This window comes from Rana temporaria, chromosome 2 (assembly GCF_905171775.1).
Source record: "Rana temporaria chromosome 2, aRanTem1.1, whole genome shotgun sequence".
Classification (NCBI taxonomy): domain Eukaryota; kingdom Metazoa; phylum Chordata; class Amphibia; order Anura; family Ranidae; genus Rana; species Rana temporaria.
In genome coordinates, this window is record NC_053490.1 from 455,822,607 (window position 1) to 455,841,597 (window position 18,991).

An 18,991-nucleotide genomic window follows, 5' to 3' on the forward strand; every position below is an offset into this window, starting at 1 on the left:
AAACTCTTGATCCTTCTGCAAGTGTTTACACCTATACACTCATATAAATGTGTGTATACAGGTATATGTGTTTCAATTACTTCACTCAAAACTTAAAATTTTCTTTATTTAATTTTTTTTTTGTTTTAATGCATTGTTGCATTTTAGATCGTTGCACCAATGTTCTGAACCATACAAAAATGTATTTTGAAAATGTGTTTTTATTGTTTTAAAGGCTGCTTTTATATTTCCGCAAGTATTAAATAGGCCTTATGCCGCATACACACGGTCGGAATTTCTGATTAAAAAAAGTCAGACGGCATTTTTTCATCGGATATTCCGACCGTATGCATGCCCCATCGGACTTTTTCCATTGGAAATTCCGTTAGTCTGTATGGGATTCCGACGGAGAAAAAACATGCATGCTTGGAAACAATTTGACGCATGCTCGGAAGCATTGAACTTAATTTTTCAAGGCTCGTTGTAATTTTGTACGTCACCGCATTTTTGACAGTCAGAATTTGGTGTGTCTATGTGTATGCAAGACAGCTTGAGTGGAAGGCCTCGTACACACGGCCGAGGAACTCGACGTGCCAAACACGTCGAGTTCCTCGGCCAGTTCAGCCCTGAAGCCGCCGAGGACCTCGGCGGGAGGAGAGCTCCCATAGAACAACGAGGAAATAGAGAACATGTTCTCTATTTCCTCGCCGAGGTCCTCGTCGGCTTCCTCGGCCGAAAGTGTACACACGGCCAGTTTCCTCGGCAGAATTCAGCCAGAAACTCGGTCGGAAGCTGAATTCTGCCGAGGAAACTGGTCGTGTGTACGGGGCCGAATTCTGTCGGAAAAAACCCAATCGGAGTTTATTCTGACGGAAAAAAACTTTGTGTGTAGCCGGCATTAGTCTTTCCTTCTCAAAATGTTGGTTGTCTTGCCATCATACTGATCCAATGGCTTTGAATACAGAGTTCAGCAATAGCAGACCCCATATTTCGCTCAGTAGGAGACTCTTTAATAATGTTGCAGAAATAGCAATAATGTGCAGTAAATCCCAGCAACAAAGCCAAGATCTTGTTGGATTCTGCACTGTGTCATCAATGAATGCCCCAAGTCACCAGGAGAGGGTTACACTGCACACATGCACATCATGCAGAAAGGAAAGGCTGGGATGTAGGTGGAGGTTAGTCATGGGCAGGAAGGACATGTGAAGAGAGCCTTACACTCCAGCATGACACACGCGCACAGACACCAGCCCAGATGTGCACAGGAGACGAGGCTGGGTTGGCAGACAGATCCTGGGGGTACAGTACCTGGTTCTGAGGAGAAGAGCTAGAGGCTGCTGGTTCCAGCTATGACAGCAAGAAGATGAAAGAAAGCAAAGTTGAGCAACCAGAGAAAACATCAGATACCAGAACAGCAGATGGAACACTGTAGACAACTATTACCGGGAATACTGATATCACATTAACCTGCAAGTGCGATCCCATTTACAAGGTAAAGGAAAGCACAAGTACGTGCCATCATTTTTCATCTAAAATCAGAGAAATGGATGTCTTCTCTACACTACTATCAAATAACATCTGATAACAAAGAAGCAGGACCTAAAGTATGGATGCATTTTCGAAAACTAGATTTATTAAAAACTGGAAAACAAGCCCCACTTTAGCCAAAATATTGTTCGATTAAATTTTTATTGGATTAAGTAGGGAGGTGGTAGAATGTCTGTCAGGTTTTAAATGCTGTTAGTGTCTCTATTGGGAGAACTGCTTGTTCTATAAAAGACATCCATCAAAGGGGAACGTGGACAGCAATAAAATATTGACAGAGGTTCTAATCATTCTGCAGGCTTTGGTCACCCAAAGGGGCCATTATGGAGCCAACAGAAGCAGTTCAACTTCTTGAGATGTACAACTTATTCTCTGAAACAAATAATGAGCCAAAAGCGCAAGACCACCTAGAGATGGCCAAGCCAAGGTCTCATCTACAGTTTTCAGGAGCTTCAAAGTCACAGCTGACACATTATAAAACAAGTATGTGGAAATTGCGTAACCGTGAGCATGCAGCGAGATATACAATAACCTGCAACAGATAAATGAGAAATAACCTTTCAGCATTCTCTACATGCAACACTGCCAAGGGCTACTTTCTTATTGGTTATTTCCAGTTATATCACAATAGAGGTACAAAGTGATTTCAATATTGTGTAAACCATGAAACGTATGTCCAGCTGTAATGATGGTCAAGTGACAACACAGTAAGCAGCATGTCCATTCGAAAGTCATTCAAGCAGCAGCAAATGGACAGTAACAGAGCCAAGTACTGCAATGCTAAGTATATGGAAACCGTTCTTTAGACAGCTGTAACAGACAGGCCTGCAATAACAACTTCCATATAAAAGCAGATAAACAGATGTACACTTATTATAGATACAGCCATAACAAAGAGTCATCAACATTTTCAGAGCATGCTGTCACCAAACATTACATTAAAACGCTGAAGTAAGAGCGGTTGATGCATATAAAAATAAATGCCGACATAACTCATGAACCGCCAAAAGCAGGCCAACCAGGGTGATAACTGTACTATCAAGAAACGCTTTTATTATTTAAGTTTTTTGAATATGCAAATATTAGAGAGAATGCTTACTGCATATGCTACAATTTTAGTTGGCTAATTTGGTTACCCATATTTTTTTTAAGCCAAGTTGGGTACATTTTGAAATTCTGTGAGGTATCACCAACAGAATCCAAGAGATGTGATCTAGATAGATGATAGTGCATATGCATAAACATGGAACTCATTCAAGCAAATTTTCAGGGCTGAGTGACAATATAATCAGCTTTTATGATTTCCTTTAATCCTGAAGTCCAAAGCAGAATTTAAAATTAGAGGGAAAAAATACACATGAAATGCAGCGCACATAACGTGTACCATTTATAAACAATTATGCTTTGTCTGCCTCTCTGTTTTGTTTCAGCAGGGAAAAAAAAATGTTTTTGGAGAGTTTGCTTGAGTATTTTTCCAGCAGAAACACTCCTAATGCCCCTTTCAGACGGACGGCTGTTTTGCCGCAGTTAAAAGCACTACAAATGTTTTGTGAAATTCAAGGCTCCAGGCACTGCGATTAGCTGCATTTGCACATTGCGATTACATGCGTTTACGTGCGTTTAACTGCGGCCGCGTTTAGCTGCGGTATTCATTTCCATAGCAACCCTTTTTATTTTTTTTGTTTTTGTTTGGGTCCCTTGAATTCTAAAACGCTGCTATCTGCAGTTGACAAAAAAGACTGCGATTACCTGCGGTTATGTGCATATAGCTGCGCTACATCGCACCTGGACGCATTCAATTCACACACGCAAACGCTGTGTGTGAATGGGGCCATAGGAAAACATTGTGTGCTTTTAGCTGCGGTAGAAAAATAGAAAATCCGCAGCTAAAAGCACCATTCTATCCGTCCGTCTGAAAGGGGCCTAAATGCTTTGTTTTGATTTTTTCTACCTTGTACTACAAAAATGCCAATAAAATGCTAACGCCCCTAAAAACGCTACTACAAAAAGCTATTACAAGCGCCTTTTATCCCGTGATTTTTCCAGCTTTTTTTTTAGTTTAAAAACATTAGTGTGCATGGAGCCTGGAACTGTACATTCACGGCAGTACTGCATATATGACAGTGTCAGAAATTTGTACAAAATAATACAACAACCAGAGTCTTAATTTGCTACATTAAGAACAATACAGTACGGATCCGATTGGTTACAAGGTGTAACAATCAGATCTTTATCCTGACGCATTCACATATAGAAAGATTCTTACACCACAGAGATGACACAAAATACACTATCACAGTTTGGGAGCACAAGTAAAGCCAACAAAGGTTAAAGCACAAGGTCTGAAGCCTTGAATACATTATAACCAGCCATGCAAACTGGCTTCACTCAATCGATTGTCCTGATGGGCAGAAGCTAGAAAACAGCATTAGATATACAGACTGTAATGTATAAGAAACTAAAAACTTTATTTACAGATGCCATGAAGATCCTTTCCAGGCGATTCTGTGCTTCGTCTGATGGTGTCCGTTGGATAACAGTACTTGGGGCCTGGAGGTCAAATTTATATTAGTATTCATCTAAATGCCAAAGCTACAGCTACCCAACAGCCCCCCACCCCAATCATAGAGCAAGTAGGTAACTCAATGGAACACTGACAAACGCTGCAGAAAACGTATAAAGATATAAATATAGAGAGACAGTGCAGAATAGACGCAGTGTGCAATGGCCAAACACAACTTTACTATGAGCGTACTGCTAATGCTGTGACTTCCCTCTACTGGTCAGAAATCTCTACTACTACTACTACTACTACTACTCCTCTGCAAAACTAAAGCCTGTCCCTGAGTGCTGAGGAATGTCTATCTGGAGAAAAAAAACATTCCGATTATGTGATAATAAAGGAAGGCAACACATAGATGTACTTAGTAAATATGTTAATGGATAATTTGTGAAAATTCCTCACGGTGTCAAGTCTTGTTAACCAAACCAACTAATTGGATTAGAAGCCCCCCATCTTAAACACCCCCCCCCCCAAGTGAAAACAATGCGTGTTAACCACATCAACCAATGTCAACTAGGGGTTACAAAGTGAAAAAGCAAACATTAGATTAATTCCATAGATCATACCACCCTTATCATTCATATCAGTCTTAGAACGACACTTTTCCAAAAGCAACAATATACTGACTTATAATGGTTCTGGATACATGATGATCCAAAATATTTAGCTTGGCAACCCACATCATATAGCACACAATGAAACTCCAAAAAGCGATTTGTCTTTTTTTATTATTAAACCGTTTAAGACCCATGTTACTAGCACCAAGCCAGGTATCCAATTGTTGCCATCCCTTTTACCGATCTTGCCTTTGAGGATTTGAACTTATGGACTTGCTAGTAAATCTACTGGGAACAGTGGAACTTTGTCCAAAGAGCTGGGAGGCTCTTTCCTTGCCTGCCTTCTAAGAAGATACATTATTTCATGTGGAGACACTGGGACAGTCTGTGTTTAAATTGTATTGATAAAAGATACCCAGTGAAGCTATCTAATCAAGCAAAGAAATTAGTCCCTGAGGAATAAATTAATCATATATTAAAAAGACAGTAACAATGTCCTCCAGTTTATTCCTGAAAATCTTTCCCACCAGACACATTTAGTAGAGCTCCTGCTCCAAAGGTCACTTGTCTGGGAATATGAGCCTGCAGACGATATCCAAGAACCGACCCTCATCAGGGCACCTATGAGCCAACACCTAAGAAAACAAAGGTCCTTCTAGTACAAGTACAACGCTGCCTTCCTAAACAGAGTTTTTGTGGTTTTACATCCCAATTCCATTCTCAAAGACATAATGGGCAAAAGAAACCTTGCAAATGCTTTTTTTTTTGGATTGGGTAGGTTGAGGAAGGGTGGGTTTTACCTGGGATTTGCAATGAAATCTCAGATGTGCAATAAAGTGATTGACTAGATTTATACAGTGGAGGGAATTCTGGTTACTTTCGTACCCATCAACTCAACCTGAGTCATGAACTCAGCAGAGGAAGACACCGGAAATCTTTAATGCAAATTACTTTGATTATTAAAATTAAGTTTTACAATTCTCCAATAATACTGCTAGCACTAATCCTCAACCTTAGCAAAGCTCCCTACCAGGTGAGTTTAGTCAAGAACAATAGCCAGCTGAAGTTATATGCAAATCTCAACTTAGTTAGTAGTCACTGAGACTAAGAAGGCACCAAAACGAATGCTTGAAAAGCTGGGAGGTGGTAAAGCCAAGCTTTATTTTTGGAGAAAAAATGTCAACCTGTATAAAACTTAAAAGTACTGCATCTATGACCATACTCATTATATTTGGCAGAATGGTTGAATAGAAGGCAACTTCGGTATGAATATTTTTTAAATTATACTGCAAGTTTGAGGTGCAGGGGAAGTGCCTGTGTCAACTGGCTTTTGCTTTCCCATACAACAAGTCTACGCAAAACTCACGTGAAGCAGATCAAATGCCACTTAGGCCTTGTACACACGGGCAAACATGTCCGCTGAAAACGGTCCGCCGTACCGTTTTCAGCGGACATGCCCGCCCGGAGATTTCTGTATGATGGCTGTACACACCATCATACAGAAATGAGAGAAATCCGCGTGGACAGACAGCGCGGTGACGTGTTTGCGCCGTCACCGCGGCGACGTGCGCGACGCTGAAAGGTCAATGCTTCCACGCATGCGTCAAAGTCATTCGACGCATGCGAGGGATGGCGGCCTCTCGGACATGTACGGTAAGTCTGTACAGACGACCGAACATGTCCGACGGACAGGATTCCAGCGGCCATGTTTCTAAGCAAGTTTAGAAACATTTGTCCGCTCGAAAACGGTCTGGCGGGCAAATGTACGCTGGAATCCTGTCCGATCGGCCGTACACACGACCGAACATGTCTGCTGAAACTGGTCCGCTGACCAGTTTCAGCAGACATGTTCGGTCGTGTGTACGGGGCCTTAGAAGGACATTAACTGCAGAACTGATTAACTTAACTTATTTCAGAAGAGTCCAAAATTGATGTTAAACCTGTTATTAATACAAGCCTGCTTGCTTTTAGACAGAATGTGCCTGATTGAAACTTCAGAAAAAGCCACCCTTAAACAGGAAGTATATTATTTTTCACTTGAACCTACAAGGTAAGCCTATAATAAGTAAGTACTGTCAATATCCCCTAAACTTGGCTTGCCATGCTGGAGGGCTGTGTTCTAAATGAAGTCTTTCATAATAAGCTAGTAAGCAATGCCTACTAGCTCATTATGCCTTTGTCTTACAGTTGGTTTTTTCTCCCAGGGTTTACAACCTCTTTAAAAGAGTCATAGAGCTGAGAAAATAGGCTACTTTCATCAAAGAATCAAACAGAGGGCCCTTTGGAATATGAAATCTACACCTTCACATGTAGTTTCAAAAGCAAAAAAACATTTATATGCTATATTTAAAAGAGAAGTTTGGAATTCAAAAGAAAAACAAACAATTATACTCACCTAGGAAGATGCAGAATCGATCCGATACTGAATCTGTCCCTCGAGAACCGAGCGATCAAACACCATTATTAATCAGTCCCCCCCCCCTCACTGGAGCGTTGGGGCTGTGGATGGGTAGGGAGGGGCTGGCTCAGGCTCTGAGCGAATTGCCGAGAGGCTGTTGTCATCTGGGTGGATCGTGACCATATGGATGGGATATTTGTCAAGCCTGGATTCGTCTCAGTGATCGTCAGCCGATAGCGGGCTTTAGCCCACTGCTAGCTGAAAATGAGTCATAGGCGTGCAGAACAAACTGCACATCTGTGATCTACAGAAGTATGCCCAAAAAAGCTTTGGCCATACGTCTCATTTAAGATTTACCTGGTTAAAAACAGCAATATATTTGCTAAATCCTGACCATTATTAATAAGGTATGTGAAAACTGCTATATACATTTCCTTTATGTAAAGGGCAAATTAACCCAAACCTAATATGTCAGCTACAAGTGTCCTCTAATGGATTTTTCCACTTGGCTTGTTGCATCTCTCTGGACAACAACTGCAATGAGATCTCCCAACTGGAATTGCCAGTTGCTACAAACAAATACCAAAATCTATTTCCCTGCTGAATTCTCCATAATGAGGGAAATAAGTAAAACAGGATAAAGGACGCCATTATAATAACAGGTGGGGATAGATGATGTGGGAACTCAATTGTAGGGATCTTGCCAACAAAGTATTTGGAAGGGAAACTGTGGATGATTATATGTCCAAGCACATACTTCTAAATGAAATATTACTTCAGGTGGACTAACCCTTTAAAAGATAACCATTGATGATGTAAAATATCCTACATCAACTAGATTCTATTGTTATCAACAAAACAGCTAGAATAAGTAAATAAAGAAACTAATTTAAACAAATTTGGCACTTGCCAAACTTCACAAAGCACTAAACCAGGCATGTCCAAAGTCTTGTCAGCCGGCCAATCACGGCCCGTGTCTTTGGAACGGCCCGCCTGGTTATTTGCACACATATATCTTTTGTGGCCCCGACAATCTCCCATAGCCGGGGCCACAAAAGATGTATATGCTTTGGAGGGGAGATCGAGGAGGCGGGACGAGTGCCATACACACAGGAGAATTTTCTGTTTACGGGTGGCCTCTGTAATAGGAAGTTCTGTCTCGGGCGCTGCCATTGGACGACTGTTCTGTTCCTCAAAGGAGGTGGGACTTTCTATGAAAGAGGCCGCCGCTAAACAGGAGATTATCCTGTAGGTAATCTTTGGCGCTCGTGGGTGCCTTCCTGGCAATGGTGGGTGCTGCCTTCCTGGCAAAGGTGGGTGCTGCCTTCCTGGCAAAGGTGGGTCTGCAAATGGGCACTTGTGAGGCTGCAGATGGGCACTGACCCTTATTTTGCTTCACAGTTCTTCATTTTAAATGTATTTATTTTTTCCTGAAACTTCACTCTTAAAGTAAAGGTGTGTTTTACGCCAATTAATACGATGTATCCAAATAACATGCCTGAGCTCATCTCTTTACTCACACACAGCCACAAAGGCAAGAGAAATCTTGTTGGGCAGTGTATTAGTGCTCGAACCAACACACTTAGACCAAATTTTTATGGTTCAAAGAATGTCAGGCAAAATGGTCAGCCCTCACACATGTTCACTTCATCAAATCTGGCCCTCTTTGAAAAGAGTTTAGACACCCCTGCACTAAACAGTAATGCAAAAAAAGGCCAATGCATCCAGAGGCATTACATTATTATTAGACTCAACACACCTGTTTTGAGAAAGGACTTCCACGTTTTTGAGTGACAGCAGCAGTCAGCAGCTTCTGAGACTTGGGGGGTGCAACTCCCTTCTTCAAAGAAGGCTGAGCAAAGGTGGGAAATCATTTAAGAATGACCAAATGTATCTTTGTGCGGGCAAAGGCTAAGCTGAAGCACAGCTACTGTACAATAGCCAGCATCTGGCTTCGTAAGCAGCATACCCAACAAACTATTGTAAGCTGCAAGCTCAACATTTCATTGCTGAAAGCTAAAAAAATAAGCTAAATACATACATACCTACTAGAGGAGGAAACAAAGAGCTCAGTCACTACAAGATGGCACTATTTTCTGTCCAGACAGCTCTACAAGATTTGTTTTTTATTCATGCAATATAAGGAGTCAAAAGGATATCCAAAGAAGCCAAGAGACTTAAACTTTCATTGATACCAATCGAAAAGGTTTGGTAAGGGTTAAGCGCTGGCTTAAATTTCTTAGTGGCCACCTGACCCTGGGATTTATCCAGCCCTGGAAATTATGCTAAGAAGCCAGTTATCAAGTTGAAAATGGCAATGGGTTGTTGAAGACAATGGAATTGCATTTAAGTAAATTCATTTGTTAAAGGGTAACTCCACTCAAGTGGGAAAAAATAGGTTAATAAAAAAAATGAATATCGTATATACAAGTGCGACACAAATGTCATATTTGGATCAAAAAGGGCTGGCAACTCGAATGCTCTTGAATAAAAGTCCTTTATTGGTTACATGGGTACAGGCTATAGGCTGACGCGTTTCAGCTAAGCCTTCAGAAGGTTTCTTACCGAAACACATCAACATATAGCTACATGGAGGTGTTCTGTACACAGATGGTATACAGAACAATGTAAATAGATAACCCATATAGAGGAATGTTTTTTTATTAACAAAGTGGAGTTACTCTTTAATGTATCATCAACACATTTAGTCAGTAAAGAATTCCATATCAAATGCATGCATGGTTAATGGTCCAGGAGGGGCGATGTGGTGATTCAGTAGCGCATGCACAAATGTAGTCACATTGCACACACAGGAATACCTCTGATGCAAGTCCTTCACTACTCTTCTGTGGAGCTTTAATAGATAAATCAGTGACGGTCGTTGTAGCCTGGTGACTTTCATTAATGGTCTTCTCTTCCACAGGAACAGGAGAGGTGGGCATCTCGGGTGTTTTTTCAACAGGAGAAGTGGGTGGAGGCACCTTTTCGCCAACAGGTTCCACTTTCTTCTCAGGGAGCTTAAACCTCTGTTTATGTTCTTTCGTTCTACCTCTAGACATAAGGCTTGTGAGACCCACTGAAAGATCATCCTTTTGTGGCCCCTCCTTTTTAGCTCCGGTTTTTTGAGTGGCAGGAGGTACAGGAGATTGACGTTTTTCCTCATTAGTGGAGTCCAAACTGTGTCCACGAGCTTGGTCACTTTTGCTGCCTGCATCTTCTTGTGGAATGACTTTCCTAACCATCTTTCTCACCACCTTTACCACCTTCTTTTTTGTACCACCTGCTTCATTATCTGCATTCAGGGACTTTTCACTTCCTCCTTTCCTCAGCATAGTATCAGCTGGTTTGTCTGCAAGCTGTTTTGCATCACCATTTAGTACTGGTCCAGGGCTACTTACCCTTGCAGAACTCAGAGGCCTTTCTGGACTCTTCACCCTGAATGGACTTTGTCTTGGATCTGGACTTTTTGCTCGCAGTGGATTTGGAGACAATGAATTCCTTGGAGATGAGGGACTACTAGAGGTTTCCTGCTCACTCCCTGGTTCTGAATTGTCAGACTACATTTTGAAGACATAAATTTTAGTATAAAACATTGTTTTCAGTACTACATGAAAATCATGTATGAAAATCTCACACACTTTCAGCTACAGTGGCACCAATTAAACTAACCACAGCATAAAATAAACTTTTGAGATACCACAAAGTAACATTTTGTGACATAAGAACAGTTATTTGGGTTTTCAAGAATACAGTATTATGCATGTAAAAATCATGGTTAAGCTGAAACAATTCCCTAAGCTTTCCTAATCAGAGTATTAGTGCAGGCAACGAGAAAGCTCCTAAGTAATCTTCTAAAATGTCCAAGTACCAAAACCCAGGCTATTATATTATGCAAATATCAATGTGTGCAGATAGCACTTGGCCTACTTCCTGTGCCTCAATACCTGTCAATGAGGTGGTTCAACACACTGTTCAACCTATAGTGAAGCATGGATAATAGTTTCAACTTCTACTAAAACCTTGGAAGTTTAAGAGCCACATTTAGTTTTTTTGGCGATCAGGTTAGCACCCCAATTTAAAGGGCCCTACATGAACCCCATTTATGGTAGACGGGAATGCTCGGTGGTTGTAACTTTCTTTGCCTGGGAGGAATATCATATTCAAATGTTCTGAGGGAAGAACAGGCAAAAAAAAAAATGATTTATATAGAAAAAACAACAGGATAAATAAAATGAACAGTATTAAATATAATTTGAAATTTGAAAATGAAACAAAATGTAACTTGTTGCATTACATTAGCTTTAAACAAAAGTGTAACCAAGCATAGTAGTCATTTATTGGGTAGATTAATTTGCACTGTATTATATTAATAATAAATTATTATACTTCTATTTGTGTTCCTCTAAGGAAATTTCCCTTTACTTCCTGTCCTGCAAACACTAAAGGAAGTGAGAGGAAAACTATTGAGAGTAAGGGAAATCAACTCTCTTAGATCGTTGTTACCCAAACAAGTTTCCAATGGAAAATTTCCCATCTTATTCTGGTGAAAACCCCTAAGAAAGTAAATGGCTGCACATCCAGGAATTCCGATTGCCTTTTATTGTTCAAAGTGATAACACCAAAGACACCAACACGAGGTCACGTAGACGCGTTTCACACAAACATCTTGTGCTTAATCATTAAGGTAAGGCAATCATTAGTAATGATTAAGCACAAGATGTGAAGCCATTTCTTTTCTTACAAGTTTCCCAAGGAGGCGGGCCGGGGCTAGCACTCTACGAGATATTCCACCTCAGGTTATCATCATACACCTGGAGCAGCGGCTCTTTTTCTTTGTATACTGGTAAAAACCCAGAATTTTGGATTATTCTCCTCTTTCAGTCCCAGTGACAGTGGTCACCAGGACAAATGATGAGGGTGAATCCTCCCAGCAGGAACACAGACCATACTAAAAAACAGAGGTACCAATTCCCCATTACGCAAAACTAAAGGCTCCTGTATGACAGCCTAAATCCAGTTACTGTGAGATGAATAAACCTAAAAAAAGAAAAAGAAAAAGAAAAAAGTGCCTTTCCTGACTGAAGGAAATCCTCCTTCATTTGTGTTTCATACTCTCTCGTATATTTGCAGCCTACAGTGGGAGGGTTTCAGTTTCCACAACAAAAGCAGTGCTGCCGATCCAGAAATCAGCAGGATGTACCAAATGTATTCAGGTTCTAATAGACAAGCTAGAGGCTTGTGAATCAGTGGTGACCTGCACAAATACATTACTAAAAGTATTGGGACGCCTGCCTTTACACGCACATGAATTCTAATGGCATCCCACATTACACTCCTAAACCTTGTGTACAGCCTTCCCAGAAGAGTTGAAGCTGTTATAGCTGCAAAGGGTGAGAAAACCCAATATTGAACCCTACGGACTAAGACTGGGATACCATTAAAGTTCATGTGCGTGTAAAGGCAGGTGTCCCAATAGTTTTGGTAATATAGTGCATCTATGCCAACTGCGACATCTTCTCATCCCACTGTAGTGCAACCAGGCACGAGAGAGTGGCACCTCTACTCTGCATTCAGGAGCAGTGCAGCATCATTGCCGCCACTGACAAGATTGGTAGGTTAACGGTCATTAGGTATGATGTAGGACATTGCAGGCGGACACATGCACTTATATATAATTAAAGTACTACTAAACTTTTGTTTTGGTAGGAAGGGGAGAGGGATTAGAACACCTGTCAGGTTGTTTTTTTTTTGCTCATTATAAGAAACAAAAAGTAGCAGCACTCCAAGATAACAAATAGGCTTCTTTATTCAATCCATTTAGGTAAAATACAAAAATACAGCTCCAGGACAGCCAGTTAACGAGTTTCACACATCAGTGCTTATTCGTAACTGAAAGTTCTCTGAACACGCACCCACTTAAATCCCAAACTGACAGGTGAAATCAATAATTAGACCAACTCTTCACGGGTATACATTTTTACCAGTCCAGTATAGTTTGTATTGGTGTCTATGACCCGGTTAGGGATATTCACCTTCTCCATTTGTTTTGTTTACCATTATCATTGAAAATAAAAGTAAAAGAAAAACCCTAATTTTAGGTTGTCCCCAGGAAAGTAAAAGAGGACATTTTGACACTAGCTCTGGCGACCTGGGGTCCCATAGGATCCCCTTAATTTGAAGGGGTTTTTGCTCATTTCCTCTTTTGGCTACAGGAAGTGAAGGAAAATCTCCATATTGGGACACAGATTGCAAAAATAAACCTTACAGGAGTTATAACCCTCCCTTTAACGGTGGATGTAAACTCAATTCATGAAATTCGAGCTGGGCACATATATCTGCAGCATTTTGTTATCACTCTTTAAAGCGGGGGTTCACCCGTACATAACACTTTTTCCCCTTAGATGGATGCTAATTTTGTCTAGGGGAATTGGCTAGTTGTTTTAAAATATGAGCAGTACTTACCGTTTACGAGATGCATCTTCTCCGCCGCTTCCGGGTATGGGCTGCGGAACTGGGCGTTCCTATTTTGATTGACAGTCTTCCGAGAGGCTTCCGATGGTCGCATCCATCGCGTCACGATTTTCCGAAAGAAGCCGAACGTCGGTGCGCAGGCGCAGTATAGAGCCGCACCGACGTTCGGCTTCTTTCGGCTACTAGTGACGCGATGGATGTGACTGGCGGAAGCCTCTCGGAAGACTGTCAATCAAGAAGGAACGCCCGCTCCCGAAGACCCATACCCGGAAGCGACGGAGAAGATGCATCTCGAAAACGGTAAGTACAGCTCATATTTTAAAACAACTAGCAGATTCCCCTAGACAAAATGAGCATCCATCTAAGGGGGATTGTTTGAAAAAAATGTTTTATGGGTGAACTCCCGCTTTAATGAGTCCAGTCCCATAGCTCTCTCCTGAACTATTTCTCGGTTATCAGCCTAATAATTCCTGACAAATTCTCTGACACTTTAAGACAAAAGCAGCCTGAATTTTCAGTCTGGGGAGGTTGCTAAAATAGATTAGCCGGGAGCAGGTCCTATTACAAAACGCCTCTTGGGCTGGGTTCACACTGGTATGACATGACAGTCATACAACTTTCATCCTACTTTGCTCTGCGACATCAGTCCTACATTGATCCTACATTGGTCCTACATCGACATCAGTCCTACATTGATCCTACATTGGTCCTACATCCATCCGACTTTCATGAACAGGATACTACTTTGATCCGACTTTGTGACAGTCTGACTTGTGTGAGTGTGAGATAAATTCCTTTTACTGCTGCTGTAATCACCATGCCAGATGTCAAAAGTCGGATGGTTAGGGCAAGGGTCCTACTTTGATCTGACTTTAATATTCAATAGGCTGAAGTAGGATCAAAGTCGGACCAAAATAGCACAGGGAGCATTTTTAAAGTCGGACCAGTTAAAGCGGGGGTTCACCCGGACATACAACTTTTTACCCTTAGATTCATGCTCATTTTGTCTAGGGGAATCGGCTGTTTTTTTTTAAATCAAAGCAGTACTTACCTTTTTAGAGAGTGATCTTCTCCGCCGCGTCCGGGTATGGGCTGCGGGACTGGGCGTTCCTATTTTGATTGACAGTCTAAAGACAGGCTTCCGACGGTCGCATCCATCGCGTAATGATTTTCCGAAAGTAGCCGAACGTCGGTGCGCAGGCGCAGTATAGCGCCGCACCGACGTTCGGCTTCTTTCGGCTACTCGTGACGCGATGGATGCGACCGTCGGAAGCCTGTCGGAAGACTGTCAATCAAAATAGGAACGCCCAGTCCCGAAGACCCATACCCGGAAGCGGCGGAGAAGATCGCTCTCTAAAAAGGTAAGTACAGCTTCGATTTTAGAAATATTAGCCGATTCCCCTAGACAAAATGAGCATCCATCTAAGGTTAAAAGTTATTTTTAGGGTGAACTCCCCTCTTTAAGACGGCTCCCATAGGGAAACATTGATTTTCACACGTCATGTGACACGTCATGCTCCCAATGTCGGAGCGTTTGTCGTACCAGTGTGAACCCAACCTAAGAGTCTCTGCCTATGATGAGAAGGGGCGTGTGCCTTTCCTCCAATCAGCAATGTTAGCTATCTTGGCTGTATGCCATGACATCACACTCTGTGTTAACCAGGAAGAGAAAATCTCCTAACACGATCTCAACTTTCTAAACAGTATATAAATGTGAAGACAGCAGATATACATGTAAAACCTATGTAGGGACATTTGGTTCATCCCTGTGTATCATCTGGGGCTGTTCAATTCAACAAACTTGTTAACAAAGGCCACAGTTCTACTTTAAGCAATACATTTACTTTTACAGCAAACCAAAACAGCAGCTGTTGGGGAGAGGGTGACAGAGAAGTTGGATCTCAGGGATAGACAAGCTGGAGTGACCGAGCCAAAGATATAGCACTATTACACCATTAAAATGTCATCACAAACAGGGACATGTAATACCAGGGCGTACCAAGCTGATAATGTCTTCCATTGAAGTTACCAAAAAGGCAAGACTATGATACATTACATTAGGCCTAATCCCTGACGCAGTTACTGGGTTATTCAATATGAAAAGACAACTGCTGGAAAACACTATGTAAGCTGTCACTGTACAACTGCAGTATGACTGCAGTGCAGGGCTGCCGGACAGCTCTGCCGTATATTTCCACAAAGAATACTCTGCTAGAGCCATGGAAGAAATCATCTGCCCGATCATGTCATTACCATAGGTGTCAGCCAAGACAAGCCACACACAGCTGTCACCGTACAAAACAGCACAAAACAGCCCCTTCACTTCACAGTTCTGTTCCTAACTAATTTCATCATCCCTCTTAATATGAACCGCAAAAAAGACACAGATGATTTTTATAAGCCCTTTTACAACTCGACACTCACTGCAAAGCCAATGGTGCATGCGTCTGTCAAAGAAAAGCCTCTGTACCTTTCTGGAGCCTTTTCTGACTGTGCCACTGAACAATCAAACACTAATGCAAGATGAGTACGCTGGGTCTATCCAGAGATCAGGAGGTGGAGGCGAAACGCACGGCTCAGTCTGGGCTGAGTTCTGAATGCCTTGTACTGAGACTGCTCAGCTGCAATGAGAAGTGGGATGGCTGCTCTAATATAAAACTGCTGACATCAAATTTCCTCGGTTCGTATTGACCCAAGAACTTCAGTAATGAGTCACAGATCAAGAAAATTCTTACCACCGAGCATTCTGTTCTCTACAAACCTGTTGCTATTTAAAGCAAATTGCTCATATTGTTTTATATCTATGCCGCATTGATAGCAGCTGTCTAGACCTGGTAGGCAACTTGAATTGTACGCCTAAAGCCGGGCGCTTACTGCAGCTTACCAATCATTAGACATGCTGGCTGAAATAGTTTTCCTTCTTTTTTATAGGCTCTTTCCCCTGGCGATCTGGCAAGTAGTACACCTCTTAGTGCCCCCACTCTGGATGAAGGAGCACAGAGGGCACATTTGGACAGCAGCACTGTCTGGGGGGGGGGTAGATGCACTAGCAGATTTAGTTACACTAACAAACTGAAACTGAACTCCTGCCAACACTTTATCAGCAACTTTTTTTTCCTTATGGATTATAAAGATTTGTACATGAATAAAAGCTGACCATTGTAAATACCTCTGCCAGAAGTAAATGATTTGTCTCAACCCTGTAAGACTCGGTTCACACAGGGGCGGCACGACTTTGGGGGCGACTCGGCAAGGCGATCTCAAGACGACTTCAGATGCGACTTGCAAAATTACTTCTGTATTGAAGTCAATGCAAGTCGCCCCCAAAGTCGTACAAGAACCTTTTTCTAAGTCGGAGCGACTTGAGTTGCTCCTATTAGAACGGTTCTATTGAACAGAGCTGAGCACGACTTGTCAGGCTGCTGAGTGGCCTGACGAGTCGCCCCTGTGTGAACCGGCTCTAAAAAAGGTACATCTGCAAAAGAGCTTATTCTTTTGAAAAACAAGAATCTTCCAGGGCAGATGACCAAATAGAAAGAAAACTAATGCAGTCATCACATATAAGAACTGGTCAGCTGCAATATAAAAAAGGTTTTCTTTTGGGTTTTGCCAACACTAAAAGTGATATTAAAGTCTTGTTGTTTGTGCAAAACCACTACACAGAGCAGGCAAGTATGACATTTGTTTTTGTTTAAAAACAGAGCAGTCCAGATCCTCCTCTTCGCGGGTCCCTCACCAGCACTACTGGCCCCTCCCCCTGCCAAATGCCCCCATAGCAAGCACCGAGCTTAGCCACTGGTCTGTGTTTCCATTCAGATACAGAGCCGTGGCTTGGCCCCCGCCCCCTCATTGGCTGACTGACTTTGACAGCAGCGGGAGCCAATGGCGTCACTGTCGTGTCTCAGCCAATCAGGAGGGAGAGTCCTGGAAAGTCAAGGCTCTCATGCAACATCGCTGGCTCAAGATGGGTCTCGGCAAAGTATAGACGGGGAGGGGGGCATTAGGAGGGCTTCTGCACACTGGAGATTTTGTATCCTAATGCATAGAGTGCATTAAAGTGGATGTAAACCCTCCATACACCCAGTGAAGTGAACAGCCTCAGGTGATACACAGAGATTAACCAAATGCCCCTACATAGGTTTTATATGTATATCTGCTGTCTTCACATTTATATACTGTTTAGAAAGTTAAGATCGTGTTAGGAGATTTTCTCTTCCTGGTTAACACTGGGCATACAGCCAAGATAACTTCTTTTGATTGGAGGAAAGGCACACACCCCCTCTCATCATAGGCAGAGACTCTCAGAGGTGTTTTGTAATAGGAGCTGCTCTCTGCTAATCTATTTTAGCTTGTCTAAAAAAGTCAAAAAATATGTCAGGAGTTCTCAGGCTGATACCAGAGGAACCGTTCAGAAGAGAACTACCAGTATAAGACTTAGCTCATTGAAAAGAGATAAAATACTGCAGATATATGTGCCCAGTTCAAATTTCATGAATTGGGTTTACATCCACTTTAAGCTATAAAACCTTCTGCCTTTAGAACCACTTTAAGCCTATCTTACTGCACAGTCCCAATGGTTTTGGTGGCTTAATATACAGACAATGTGGCTACAAATCCTAGGATTTGGATTAAAACTGCTCCTATTTCCTGGCAAGTGATCATGATGGTGGTAAATTGTAGGAGACGCATATTAATAGAAGCCACAAACTACATAAGATCAATGTCACATGTGTTTGATATTCTAGAATGTCCCCAAGATCAAGAATCAGCCCAGCAGCAGACCCTTTAAAAGGGGCTCTTTTATTTAAATAAAAATAAATAATCTTTAAGCAACCTTAAGGATAGAACTAAAACATCTAACATTGATGACTTGGGTTTTAAAGATGCAGGCTCCAGGGGCTATAATTCTGATTGAAGTATTTAAAAGAGATGTATGGGGTTGTGGATTTTTTTCTATCTATAACTCTCTCTCATACATATATATATACACACACACACACAATATATATATATATATATATATATATATATATATATATATATATATATATATATAAAAAATGCTGCATCTAAGACTGAGAATGGAGTGATCAAGACCACTGATGGCTCTGTTCCCAGTCTTTAGAGACTCAGTCACTAGCTGTCTGCTCTGTCCCTCCAGTGCTCACTGGAGTGCTGGGCTGTGGAAGGAGTGGCAGCAGCTGAGCCAGTCTAGGCATCTAAGTTGATCCCGACTGTAAATTCTGGATCAATACAGAGCCTGGACCAGCTACGTGACGTCAGCCGACAGTGGGCTTTAGCCAGCTGTTGGCTGAAAACAGGTCACATGAGTGCAGAACTGCACTGCACTCCAATGATCCATAGGAGAAAAAGGGCCAAAATAGCTTTATTTAAGTTGTTAACCAGGAACAAACATGCATGATACGAGGGTGGGCATTACAACCCTCAAATGCTTGTTCCATTTCAGTGACACACTTT

At 41.9% G+C, this 18,991-nt stretch overlaps 1 protein-coding gene across 7 annotated transcripts in view; it reads right to left on the reverse strand.

The window, feature by feature from the left end:
- MYO18A (myosin XVIIIA) overlaps positions 1 to 18,991 on the reverse strand; it is a 475,424-nt gene that overhangs the window by 290,780 nt on the left and 165,653 nt on the right. For 2 of the 7 annotated variants that reach the window (XM_040338544.1, XM_040338543.1), the window contains exons 4-6: positions 9,862 to 10,599; positions 4,000 to 4,074; positions 1,288 to 1,326 (exon numbers count right to left, since the gene is read on the reverse strand). The exons of 2 other annotated variants lie outside the window; for them this stretch is intronic. In XM_040338544.1, coding sequence (XP_040194478.1) covers positions 1,288 to 1,326; positions 4,000 to 4,074; positions 9,862 to 10,599 — 852 coding nt within the window. The remainder of the gene's footprint in view (positions 1 to 1,287; positions 1,327 to 3,999; positions 4,075 to 9,861; positions 10,600 to 18,991) is intronic. 3 more of the 7 variants (XM_040338541.1, XM_040338540.1, XM_040338546.1) reach the window with 2 other exon arrangements.